We start from the raw sequence: 13232 nt of genomic DNA on the forward strand, positions 1-13232 counted from the left end.
GGGTCAAAATAGCCTATTTCCAAGAACTGTGGCTTGCTGGCAACATATCACACAACTATTGTGCATCATTAATCAACAGCTTGAACAGTTGCTGGTGGTGTTGAGGTAATTGGTAAGCCATTTAAGATTGGAGATGAGGGGCAATTTCTTCTCATACTACAGTAGCATAGCAGTTAGCACAATGCTATTAAAGCTCGAGGTGTTCCAGAGTTCAATTCCAGTGTCACGTGTAAGATGTCTGTAGATCTTCCCCATGGAATGTGTGGGTTTTCCCTGGGTGCTCCAGTTTCCTGCCACAGTCCAAAGACATACTGAGTAGGTTGATATGTCATTGTAAATTGTCTCATGGTTGGGATAGGGTTAATCAGGTCTGTCAGAGGCTGCAGGGGTGGCATGGTTCGAAGGATCTCTCCCTACTCCAAACAGCGTCACTAAATAAATAAATTTCAGTGGATGCCTTTTCCGTCAATCTTGGAACTTCAGTAAATTTGCCAGTTCAGCACTACCACTGCTCCTATTAATACCCATAGACACTTTTCATATTTTGTTTTATATGTTGCAGCATAACTTAATACATGTTCCTATGAACCCAAGAAAGTCTAAGGGGAACAGGAGATATACAAGCACTCTAGATCCTGCATCCAGAACCCACTTGCTCTCTGGACCGACAGGTAATTCCAGATAATAAACTCCAAACACTTGTCGATACCAGATTCCAACATGTTGGTGTATGACCTCCTCTTTTGCCACAATTAGTCCACACTCAGGTTGGAGGAATAACACCTCATATTTCATCTAGGTAGCTTCCAACCTGATGGTGTCAACATTGATTTCTCCTTTCAGTAATTTTCCCCCTTCCCTCTTCAATTCCCCACTCTGGTCTCATCACTTCTCCTCACCCGCCTATCATCCCCTCCTCCTTCCCTTTCTCCAAGTTCCCTCTCCAGGTTCCTCCTCTTTCCACCTATCACCTCCCATCTCCTCACTTTATCTCCCCACTCACCTATCACCTTTTACTCCTCCTCCTCCCCCCCCCCACCTCCTTCTCATTCTGGCAACACACAAAATGCTGGAGGAACTCAGCAAGTGAGGCAGTATCTATTGAAGTAAACAGTCAATGTTTCTGGCTGACACACTTCTTCAGACTTGGGGAGGGGGGTAGGGAGGAGAGTGGATCATAGAACGGGACCCAGGGTGAATGATAGGCAGTTAAAAGAGGGCTGAAGTGGGGAATAGAAAAGGGGAGGGGGAGGAGGGAATTTTTAAAAAAATAGAAATCAATGCTTATGCCTCCAGATCGGAAGCTACTCAGAATACAAGGTATTGTTGCTCCTCCGTGGAGGGTAGCCTTGTTTTGGCATCTTCCCCCATCCCTTTCAGTCCTTATGAAGGACCTCAGCCCAAAATATTGACTGTTCATTCATTTCCTAATATGTTGCCTGACCTGCGTTCAAGCACTTTGCGTTGCTATGGATACCAGATTATTTTATTTAGAGATACAGCACAGTAACAGCTTCGGGCTCAATGAACCCACTCCGCCCAATTATAAACCTATTAAGTACTTCTCTAGAATGTGGAAGGAAACCACAGCACCCAGAGGAAACTGTCACACAGAGAACATACAAACTCGTTACTGGGACCCAGGTTGCTCACACTGTAAAGCAAAAGCTGGTTTGCTATCATTTGTTATTATTAAAGCTGTCACCCCTGAGTGGCCGGGTGGCAACACATCCATGTAGGCAGGATAACTCTATTCCACAGATGGGAGCTCCCTGCTGAAAAACTGCAGGCAAGATGGACTCTTCAGTAGAGGGCAGTTGTTATTTTGTAGCAACCAAACATCATTCAGATGAATGCCAGCCACATTACTGCTGCCTACATATCCACTCTCCCCCCAAGGGTGCACTAGGAGAGCTTTACCGTGTCATCCGCTCTCTACAAAACAAACATCCAGTCTTTTCATAACTGAAGGATATTTCAATCATGTTATTGTCTTTCCTGTTCTTTTTATTGCATTATGCTTTTATTTTTTTTAATGCTGCATTAAATCCAGCCCAACAATTTTGTTCTCCTTCATGCTTGTATGCCAAAGAATGATTAATCTTGACAAACTGAAGCTTACATCACTACATTATCAAAAGAATGACATTTTTAATTTGAAGTACGTAATCTAAAATAACTTAACATGATACAACAGTACAATGCGTGTTGTTTCACAAGAACTACACCAGAACTCTCCTGGCACACAACTTAGTATTAGAATGGTAACTTCAAGCCAAGCTTCTATGCTGCAACTAAAGAATCCAATAACGAGTTATAACTTAATCCTCTCCCAGACTAAATGTCTCCAGTCACCAGAAGACATTGAACAGACAAAGCAGGCATATGCCATACAAACCATTAAGAATTCAGATACAGATGATACATGCAATCTGGCAGATGGCATTATATATCAAAGCTAACTTGTCCTTCTCATCTTTAATAGTTTTGCATAGATATTTTAATCTCAGGAAGAAACATAACAGCTTACTTTTACAACTGCCCACTATTTGCACTCCAACTCACTCCATAATCTCATTTGACCAAGCAACAAGTTTGCAATCCCAGCAGCTAGTGTATTTGATAGCTGAAATTACAGTACTCTAGCTTGTACTTTTGAACAGTTGAATCACCATTTAACAGCATATGATAAAATGGAGGCACCTTCACCAACTCCCATAGCCCTCGACGACCCTGTGATTTCCATTTGAGGTCAACATGAGAGCATCCTTCAGGATGGTGAATTCACAGAAATCATCCAGCCCAGATAGGGTACCTGACCAAGTACTAAAGACCTGTGCTGATCAACTGCCTGGAGAGTTCACCGATTACCACTCACTTCAGCAGTCCAAGGAACCCACCTATTTAATTACACTGGTGGCATCTAAGAATGTGGTAACCTGCCTCAATGACCATTGTCCAGTAGCACTTGCATCCAATGTCAAGTGCTTTGATAGGTTGGTGCTAAAAAAAAAATCAACTCATGAGAAGGAGCCTAGTCCACTCCAATTAGGCCCCAATAGGTCAACAGCAGATACTCTTCACTCGACCCTGGAAGGTCTGGACAGCAAAGATGGGATACATCAGGTTGCTCTTTATTGATTACAGCCAGGTAATACTACCATCTCCTCAAAACTAATCAGAAGTTCAAAACTTTGGCCACAAAACACCCTTGTGCAACCTTTTCTTCAACTTCAATCACTATCACCTTTATTTTTATGACTGAGGCTAATAGCTTGTGTCATATTTAAATTTGTTAGCAACACCACGATCATTGGCAGAGTCAATGGTGGGGTCAAATCAACATATAGAAAGGAGACTGAAAATCTGGCTGAGTGGTGCCACCTCTCAATGTCAGCAAAACCAAGGAGCTGATTGACTTCAGGAGGAGGAAACCAGAGATCCATTAGCCAGTCCTCATGAGGGGAGGTAGAGCAGGACAGCCTCTTTAAAACAGGAAGGTGGTACAGGAACCTCAGGACCCACACCAAGTTCAGGAGGTCATTACCCCTCAACTATTGGCAAGCTCTTGAATCAGAGGGGTAACCACTCACCCTGTCACTGAAGTGGACTCACCTTCAAGCACTTTTCATCTCATGTTCTCAGTATTTAATCACTTTTTTTTGTCTTTGTAATTGCATAGTTCGTTGGGTTCTTCTGTACAGTTTGCCCTGCTGGATATGGTCTTTTATTGATTTACGTACCTTTTATTTACGCCTATCACTCACAAGAAAATGGATCTCAGGGTTGAATATTTCATTTGTACCCTCATGATAAATTTGAAATTTCTCAACATTTTCTTAATCTTCCTTCAAATTATACAATTAGTCTACAAAATCCAAGCTGAAAGGACTCTAATGTTAATGAGATAATCATACAAGTGAGTGGCAATGCAATACTACCTGACTTCCATGGAGGAAGCAGTTTCAGCAATTGCAATTTAGTTATCCAACACTGGTGTTGAATGTAAATTAAAACAAGTAACACAAGCTTTTTTTGGTTGTTTTATTGCATTATTACAGAAAATTAGCCTTCAGATGATACCATACCTGCAAAAAACATAAAAAGCAAACATCAGAGGTACTTAATATGTAATCTGTAAAAAGCATGCACATATTTTGTTGTTTAGCCCTTCTCAGACAAATGCCTCAGTCATCAATTAAAAGACTCACTGTGCTCAGGAACCTCAATACACAGCAGCACAGAACATGCTACCTGGATCAGGTATCCGGAGACAGATCTAGTCTTAGCAGACTCGTCATCAATATCATCACTGAAGGCTTTACAAATGCTGTAGCAATTTGATTATAAAAATTGTTCTTGGGGTTTGGGTTATAGTGGCAACATTATTTCTCACTACCATAACTGTCATACAAAATTACTAGAATGGTCAAATTTAAATTCATAATTTCTACCAGGAAACACTCCACTCTAGTTTTGTTACTGTGGCAACAATTACCCAAAGGAAACATTCAAATGAACGCAAAGGGTTACCTTCAACAGCCGCAATCTACTTTAAATGCTCTACTTCAATAAATCTAGCTAATACAAAGCTTTGCTCTAGAGAACACTCACTGGAAACAGATATTTCTCTGTGAACTAGTAGAAAATTAAAAGTATCAAAAAGACACTCGTGAAGTATTGCCTCCTTTCCACTGAGCTTCAGAGTACCAGCGCTGGGAGTTAATGTCTTACCAATTATGCAGTAGGAACTGGCCCTGGCTGTTGGATTACAGGCTGCTCTGGTTTGCCTCCCTTCTGTTCTGAAATGGGTGTAGTTGGCAAGATTTCATCCTTGGGCTCAACAATGCTGACGTGATCAGGGAGAGGTTTCTTGGGTCCAATTTTACCACTTGGGTCCCACGGTAGCATTATTTTCACTTTAATGCCCAATACACCTATGAATTAAAAAATGGGTCAATGTTGGAATGGAACAGGCACCGGGGATTAATATACACATTTAAAGCATATTTGAAGAGCCTACCTTCAGGAAAAAAAGAACTTATCAGGACAAATTCTAAGTTGCATAACTATTCAATAATCACTTTTCTCCTAATTGTGCTATTTCACTCTAATTTAAAAAATGAAATTTCCCCTTGTACCCACAGTTGTAAGCACAATGTAATGCTCAAATTAACAATTCAGGTACATCCTGAACAGATCTTAAATTTCACAGCTTGATGCAATTAGTTTCACCAGTGGCATTTACTAAAAGCTGCATTTCATTGTAGATAATGCGTAACCTTGGCAACAAAATTAATAAAAATATTCAGCAGGCCTTTTCAGAAAACTCATTTCAAATCTACATGAAAGCATTTTTAAAAAGCTGGAGGGCATAATTGTCCTTAACCACTGCCTACTGGATACCAAGGGGAGAAATGTTTCCCCCTACTATATGATACACAATGAAGACTGTGTGAAGGCTCCATGAAAACCTGGGGTCAGAGGAAAAATACACTGCTAAATATCAGGGATAGCAGATTAAGCCTGCATCTTTAGAAAACTAAAAGTATTCTATAGTCCTTTACAAATGATGTTAGCAAACAAGGCACAGAATGATATGCTCACCTTGTCTTAGCAGTACATGACGCACAGCTGTATCAACATAGTAGTTCACAGGATCACCACTGTGGATCATTAGACCATCGACAAACTTCATGGATTTGGCTCTCTGGCCTCGAAGCTTTCCGGAAACTACTACCTCACAGCCCTTGGCACCGCTCTCCATGATGAAGCGGAGAACACCATAGCAGGCTCTGGAAAGGAAAGAAGTATTACATGTTTTCAGTTTCATTAAAAAAAGTGCACAGCAACTTCAACCTACAAAATAATCCAAAGCAGGATTACTCAGGTGGTCTAGGAATAACCAGAACCTTTTGAATGAGCAGATGGCAAATCTGGGAGTAGACCAGTGCTCCCTAATCATTGTCCAAGGATTATGAGCAACAATACCAAAGCTAAGGCTATTTGTATTAAGTCATTCACAACTTTAGCAGAAAAATTAAAACAAATCACCCTGACATATCAATGGTATCAACAACTCTAATCATTTACTTTATTTTGAAGCAATACCAAACCTAACAACCACCACTGTAGTTTTGCACGTCAAACTTTTAGTAGCCTTCTGAAACAGCCCCCAATGACCCAACAACAACTCTGTAAAATTTAGAAAGATGTGTTTCCCAGAACTGAAGCTTGGTCTGAAAATGGACGTGTCTGGATTAACAAATAGGCAAACATTAACACCAACAATCCTTTATAGTCCAAAGCAGGCTTTGGTGTTAGCATGAATTAACAATCTTCTAAGCCAGAGGTTCCCAACCTGTTAACGGTAGGGGCCTATGGCGTAAAACCCCTGCTCTATGCCAAATGTTTTTTATAATTACCTTGAGTCTTGTGGTTATACAAACTCATATGATTAGATGCTTTCTTTACAAGCCCTTGAAATCTATTTTCAATGTTACTTGATACAAAATGTGAGCATGAAACCACCATCCTACCTTCGTACAGCCAGCCCTCCCAGCAGCTTGTAGCGTAGAGATTCAGCCTGTGCAATGGCACAAAGCCCCCGAGTGGCAACCTTTTCAGCATAGAGCTGGGGAAGAAAATGTACATTATTCCATTAGAGCTTAAATTCCATTGCAAACACTTTGGCTCAGATGAAACATTGGCACAATGCATTTCAAAATGAAAACTACTCAGACATGCCCACTTGGCCCAATGGAGTGAAACAAGGCCTTGCTTTCCTCAATCTCACCTCCAAAACATTGTGGGAACAGAGTTAATATTCACAACCAATAGGGAACTCTTCACTCAGTGGTACCAACACTCCAGATCTGTTCCAAGATACCACCAGCTTGTTCACCAAAGCACACAGGGCTGAGCCTTGCACTCAGCATCCACAAGATCAAGATTCGCTACCAACCTGCCTCACTCAAACCTCCAATATTACAACATAGACCTTCTCACAGGTCTCAGGAACAACCTTTTGGAGAAGGCAGACATTGAGGAGATATGCCACCACAACCTTTGGTCAATTGAGGGATAGGACTAGAATTTTATAAACCTTAGATCTGGCAGCAAACTTGATCAGGAAGCAGCAATTGCTGCCTTGACTCGCTTATGAAACTTGGCTGGCATCAAAAATTCTGCAAAGGCCTCCAAATTCACATCACTCAAAACAGAGGAGCATACAGGTGGTACTGAGAACCTCAATCCCATGCATCGAGAGCAAAGAATGTGCTTAAGTAACAGAGAGAGCACCAGGGCTAGCCACCCACTCACCCTAGTCACCTTCGGAGGTCTAGCATTCCACAGTTAACCCCAATATCCACAAAACCAAGTGGAATCAAGACTTCCTCAATCCTAAAGACTAGCTATAGATTCCATTATCCAAGTATAATTAAATGTGAGGATTTCTGTTGCTACCACCCTTTTCAGGGAACATGACACAGACCATTACTACCCACCGGGAACATTACTTTCTCACTGCAGGCGAATTTTACAAACAATGAATGCCACGCTGGCTTTTGATCCACCTGCTGAGGTCAACTGGTTCTTCCGATTTATCAAAGCCACCCAATTTATGCACCTTAATAAAACATTCCACTACCCATCATAGAAAATTCTGCTCACTTATCTAAATTTAAATCATACCAAAAATTTTCAGCAATTCTCTTCTGCAACTTCTCCTTTAAGGTGGTACAGGAGCTTTATGCAATACTCAAGTTACAGCAAGGTAAAACTATTTGTTACATGGTTTTAGCATCCCCACCTCCATTCTCATACCTTAGGCTTTAGATAACAAAGCACTGTGAAAATCTTTTAATCCACATTTTGACATATTTCTCTATGCTTAAGGATCTATAGACATGCCAATGCCCCTATGCAAACCCCCCCCACCTCCACACCCTAGTATCTGCCCATTTACTGAATATTTGTCCTTTGTCAAAATGCATCACCTCAAATTTTCCCAGAATCATCAAAAACTTAACGGCAGTCTTCCATTAAGACACACAACTTCTGCACTGAAACCTCCTCAGACAAATGCCTGAGTCATCAAAGGGCACATTGTTCAGGACCCCAAAATCAGCAGCATAGAACATGCCAACTGCATCAGGAATCCTGACACAAGTCACGCTCCCATCTGACTCGTCATCTAACATCATAGAAGGCATCAAGAGAGAAAACACTGCTTCAGGCAACTGAGCCAGGACACCATGTTAAACAGTAAAAGTGACACCAAGTCCCTTCAGATCCCCAGGCTTCAACTTACCTCAACACTTCCTTCAGGGAAACCAAATCTCTTCTGAACCACTGCAGTCAGCTCACGGATTCGGCGACCTTTCTCACCAAGCACATTCTGAGTCCTGAGAAATTAACCAATCACTACTGGTTACTTTCAAGTAATCTTGGATTTTCCAAAGCACAGTAATAAAAATATTCATACACTATTCACCTTTACAGTCTTATTCAAGCTTGAAATTTTCAACACAGGTTGATAGGATGAAGGCAGCATGTTTCATAGAGCATATGTCCAGGGCATAGAGATGTAAAAGTTGGGATGCTGTGTTGCAACTTTACGACACAGATTGGGATTATTCTGTGTAGCTCCGGCTACCACATTACAGGAAAGGTGTGACTGCACTGTACAATGTGCACAGGAGATTCACCAGGATGTTGCCTAGATCAGAAAACTTATGGAGAGATTGGATGCGGTCTCTTTTCCCTGAAGTGAATAAAAGAATACAAAAAGGCCCAGATACAGTGCGCAGAATCCTTTCCCCAGTCGGCATATCAAAACCAAGGTGAGAGGAACTTTAATATTTTAAGGAAAGCTTTCTTGAAAGAGAGTGAGTAATACCCGTGATGGACTGCCAAAGATGGCAGCAAAAATCAGACAATGGAAACATCTTTTGCTACATTTATTACACCAGACATCAAGGACACCCATCACCCAGGCCGTGAACTCTTCTCACACAGGAGCCTCAGAATGTGTACCAACAGGTCCAGGAACAGTTATTACCTCATAACCATCAGGCTATTGAATCAAAGGGGATTAACTTCACTCACCTGCCTCACTGATTTGGACTGATTTTCAAGGATACTTCATTCTTGCTATTTATCTGTACTTGCAGTTTTTTTTATTGCACACTTGTTTGCCTTGTTGACTGCAGTCTGCCACCAATTCTATTGTTTCTTGAACTTACTGAGATTCCCCACAAGAAAATGAATCACAGGATTGTAAATGGTGACTTGTGTACCACGATAATAAATTTATTTTGAACTTTACGAATCACTTACACAGATGCTTAGCTGAGACACAAGTCACAGAAGCAGAATTAGGCAAGTTCTCTGCACATTCTCCTATTCTGTCCCAGTCCTTCTGCAGACTGTTTCAACATTTCCTGCCCCTCCACCTGTCTGTAAACTTGGCTACAAAACAACCAATTTAGTCACCCAGAACATTAACCTGTAACACCCATAAGAGAAAACTGCTGAACCCAGTGGAATACCACTAGTCAATGGCAGCTAACTAGAAAGGGCCCTCTATTTCCATTCTTTGCCTTCTGCCAGTTAGCCAATCTTCCAAACCGGTTCGTCTTTTTCTTGGTAGTACTATGTAGTATTTAGTACTTGGTAGTATTTAGTTTTGCAGCCTCATGTGTGGCACCTTGTCAAAGGCCTTCTGAAAATCCAAATACACAAAGTCCACTGACTCTCCTCTCTAGCCTTCCTACTATTACCCCATCCTTAATGATGGGCTCTTCTTAACATCTTGCCAACCACTGAAGTCAGACTAGCTGATCCACGATTCCTTGCCCTTTGCCTCCCTCCTTTCTTAAAAGAGCGGAGTGACATTAACGTTTCAGTGTCCCTAATGATTCTACATTCACTTTGTCCTGGCTTTAATTCCTGACATGTTGCTGGTGCCTTCTAGTGAAGACAGATGCAGAATACTTCCTTCAATTCGTTCCATTTTACTACCTCTCCAGCAGTCTGATGACCACTCTTTTACTCTATACATCTGAAAAAACCTTTCTATATCCTCTCATATTGTTGCTTTCACTGTTTCTCACCTTATTGTTCATGGTTGCCTTCTGTTGTGTTTCAAACGCTCCAAATCCTCCAGCTCCCCAATATTTTTTTGGTGTACTGCAAACCCTTACTTTTATGCAGCCTCAGACTTCCTTTGTCAGCCACAGTTGCCTCATCTTCCTTTCCCAATAGTCCCAGAAACTCCAGGCACAGCAGTGTACTGTACCATCTTCCTTACAAGTGTCCCCTTTCAATCAACTTCGACCAGCTTCTCTAACACTTTACAGTGCCAGCAAACATAATTGGGTTCAATTCCTGCTGCCAATGAGCTTGTACTTTCTCAAATGAAGTAGACAAGTAGATCAACTGAATTCAGAACTATATGCTAACTGAGGGCGACAGTGGGAGTGCTGGTATGGCCAATAGTCAGGAACTACAAAAGCACACAACTGTGGAGCAGATTTTCATGTCTGCATGACCCACATCAGCTCCCATTCCTTATGCAAGTACTGAGAAAATTGTTGCAGAATTACATTGCAGCTCGATAATTGAAAATTAACAAGTCACAAAGTTGAAACAAAAAATCTTAACACAGTATTGTGTAAATGCCTGTACAAATTCTGAACAACACACATGCTGAAACAATTCAGCATCAAGTTATTCTAGTATCTGTTATACTGCCCGAGATTCTGCAGCATTTTGCCTCTTCATCTAGATTTCAACCATCTGCAGATTTTGTGCAGCTTAAGTGCTAGTGAAAACTATTATCAATAAGGATACCAGTTCGGCTTAGTTGGCTACTCTTCCTATACCAGATATTTTAACTAATACACGATGAGAGGCATTGATTGTGTGGATAGTCAGAGGCTTTTTCCCCAGGGCAGAAATGGTTGCCACAAGAGGACACAGGTTTAAGATACTGAGGAGTAGGTACAGAGGAGATGTCTTTTTACTCCAGAGTGGTGAATGCATGGAATGGGCTGCCGGCAATGGTGGTGGAGGTGGATACTATAGGGTCTTTTAAGAGACTTTTGGATAGGTACATGGAGCTTAGAAAAATAAAGGACTATGGGGAATTCTAGTAATTTCTAAGGTAGGGACATGTTCGGCACAACTTTGTGGACTGAAGGGCCTGTATTGTGTTGTAGGTTTTCTATGTTTCTATGACTAGATAATATTCCCAAATACAACATAGTAAATAATTCCATTCTCATTCAGCTCTAATATAACTACAGTTGCAGTGTGGGGATATACATATCTGGAAAACAACCCCCATGAACCTATTTGGATTAAGGGCTAATAGAAGCAGCTTCAGAACTAACTGCAGGAAGCCCAGTGACCCATTTCTGTAAAGTTGTGGCCCACAGGGTGTCCAGTCCAATCCCCACTGAAGTTGCAGAAGCATCACCACTTTAAGTAACTGAGTAACTCTGTGTATCAGCGTATTGGGCCTCATTTCTCACCTGAAGCTGCAGCTTCAGGTGTGCGACCACTTGTAGGAACCACAGGGCTCCCGGCCCCATCCTCACCAGAAGTTGCGGCGGCCGGGACCGGAGTCACAGACGCGGCCTTTTACCTGGTGGCCAGGATGATGATCTCGGTCCGGGTTGGGGTGACGCGCACCTCCACGCCGCTGTAGCCGTCCTCGGCCAACTCGCGGGTCAGGAACTCATTAAGCTCGGCCTTGAAGATCCCGTCCGCCACGAACTAAAAGACAGACAACAGGCGCCATGTTAAAGACTCTGGCAGACGATCCTCATCCATCCTACAACATCACACATCATCGACACACCGTCCGGCCACCAACGTCGGTGGACACCCGCATGGGAGCATCCCAAGCCGGAATTGTCGCCGCTAATCGGTCACGGACCCACCTTCCCAGCCTCACCTTTCGCTTCTTCGAGATCTGCGCCGCCATCTTCCGTCGAGGCTCCGCGGCAAAAAGGAAGAGGTCGTCCCAGCGGAAGTGATTTAACAGGGTTAACACTTCCGCCGAAAGATTTCCGCCAATGGGAAAGAAGGACGGCCCACTTGGGGCGAGCGCACTGACGCTTGGCTTTATGGTCTTTGTAGTTTTATTTTCAATAACCGGTCTTGCAGTTGCTGCATGTACTGAAAAGTGCGGTGCGGACCGATTATTCTGATCACAAGTACTTTGAGGTTGGTAGAAATGAGAAACACATGTGTGGCGAATTTTAAAAAATAAGTGTCAACACTACTGAATGCATTGACCAAATGACACTGAGAATGTAAAAAGTTTTTGCATCGTGTTTTATGTAGGCGTATATATTATGAGTAAAGTTAACCTTTCACAGTAAAGGAAGAGCAATGACAGGGTGCATTATATCATCAACAATTAACAATCTCCTTGAGCAACACACACAAAATGCTGGAGAAGCTCATTAAGTCAGGCAGCATCTATGGTGGCCGATGTTCTGGGCCAGGATATTTGGCTGTTCATTCTCCTGGATAGGTAGTCATTGACTTGTTAGGTTTCTCTAGCATTTTGTGTGAATTGCTCTAGATTCTGAGCAGCCACCAGGTCTCTTGTGTTAACAATTCCAGATAGCTCAGCTGGCCGAGCAACATGAATGGGATTACGCAGTCCTGACACAGGGTTTCATCCCAAAATGTTGACAATTCGCTTCCCCTCCATATATGCTGCTGGATCTGCTGAGTTTTCTTTGGATCTGGCATTCGTAGCCTCTGTATAAGCAGAGCACAGTGGTTATGGACCATAGAAACCTAGAAGACAGTGAGCACAAAGAAAGAACAGTTCAAAACAGGAAAAGAAGGGGTTAGTATAATTATGTATCATGCTCAGCACAGACATAATGTCTGCTCCAATATGGTGCATCCACTGAGCATGATGCCAAATTAAACCAGTCGGCACATGATCAATTCTATGAAACGTCAGTGGCATTTTACTACTTACTTTTTGACTTATGCTGTAAATGCATTCTATGCTAAACGTCAATCTTCTGGAATTTTTAAAAATTTGTTGTGATATAACTTCATGTGTTGCGTGTGAGTTATATGTACTGTGTCATGCACCTGGCCTGGAGACACGTTGTTACGTTTGGTGGTACATATGCATGTGGGTGACTGGCAATAAATTTGCACTCCATTTTCCAAGGAGGATTTGATCACAGTTC

General features: G+C 42.1%; 1 protein-coding gene and 1 non-coding gene across 2 annotated transcripts; both read right to left on the reverse strand.

Moving 5' to 3' along the window:
- Positions 1–3936: 3936 nt before the first annotated feature.
- On the reverse strand, positions 3937–12112 carry rps3 (ribosomal protein S3). The gene is made up of 7 exons (XM_059963955.1): positions 11966–12112; positions 11654–11784; positions 8315–8408; positions 6540–6634; positions 5608–5795; positions 4735–4937; positions 3937–4088 (listed from the first exon to the last, which is right to left on the reverse strand). The coding sequence occupies exons 1-6, from the start codon at positions 11993–11995 to the stop codon at positions 4738–4740; spliced, it is 738 nt and encodes a 245-aa protein (XP_059819938.1). The 5' UTR covers positions 11996–12112; the 3' UTR covers positions 3937–4088; positions 4735–4737.
- LOC132392042 (small nucleolar RNA SNORD15) lies at positions 4170–4318 on the reverse strand. The gene has a single exon (XR_009511420.1). It is a non-coding gene; the product is annotated as a small nucleolar RNA SNORD15 (small nucleolar RNA).
- Positions 12113–13232: the final 1120 nt, after the last annotated feature.

Source organism: Hypanus sabinus, chromosome 3 (assembly GCF_030144855.1).
Source record: "Hypanus sabinus isolate sHypSab1 chromosome 3, sHypSab1.hap1, whole genome shotgun sequence".
Lineage (NCBI taxonomy): Eukaryota > Metazoa > Chordata > Chondrichthyes > Myliobatiformes > Dasyatidae > Hypanus > Hypanus sabinus.

What these genes read in the sequence shown, in the direction of transcription:
- rps3 (XM_059963955.1), bottom strand. Translation starts at nt 11,995, where the DNA reads ATGGCGGCGCAGATCTCGAAGAAGCGAAAG. An exon ending in ATCATCATCCTGGCCACCAG is followed by an intron (nt 8,409 to 11,653) that starts GTAAAAGGCCGC and finishes TTAATTTCTCAG; the next exon opens with GACTCAGAATGTGCTTGGTG. An exon ending in GGAGGGCTGGCTGTACGAAG is followed by an intron (nt 5,796 to 6,539) that starts GTAGGATGGTGG and finishes TTTCCTTTCCAG; the next exon opens with AGCCTGCTATGGTGTTCTCC.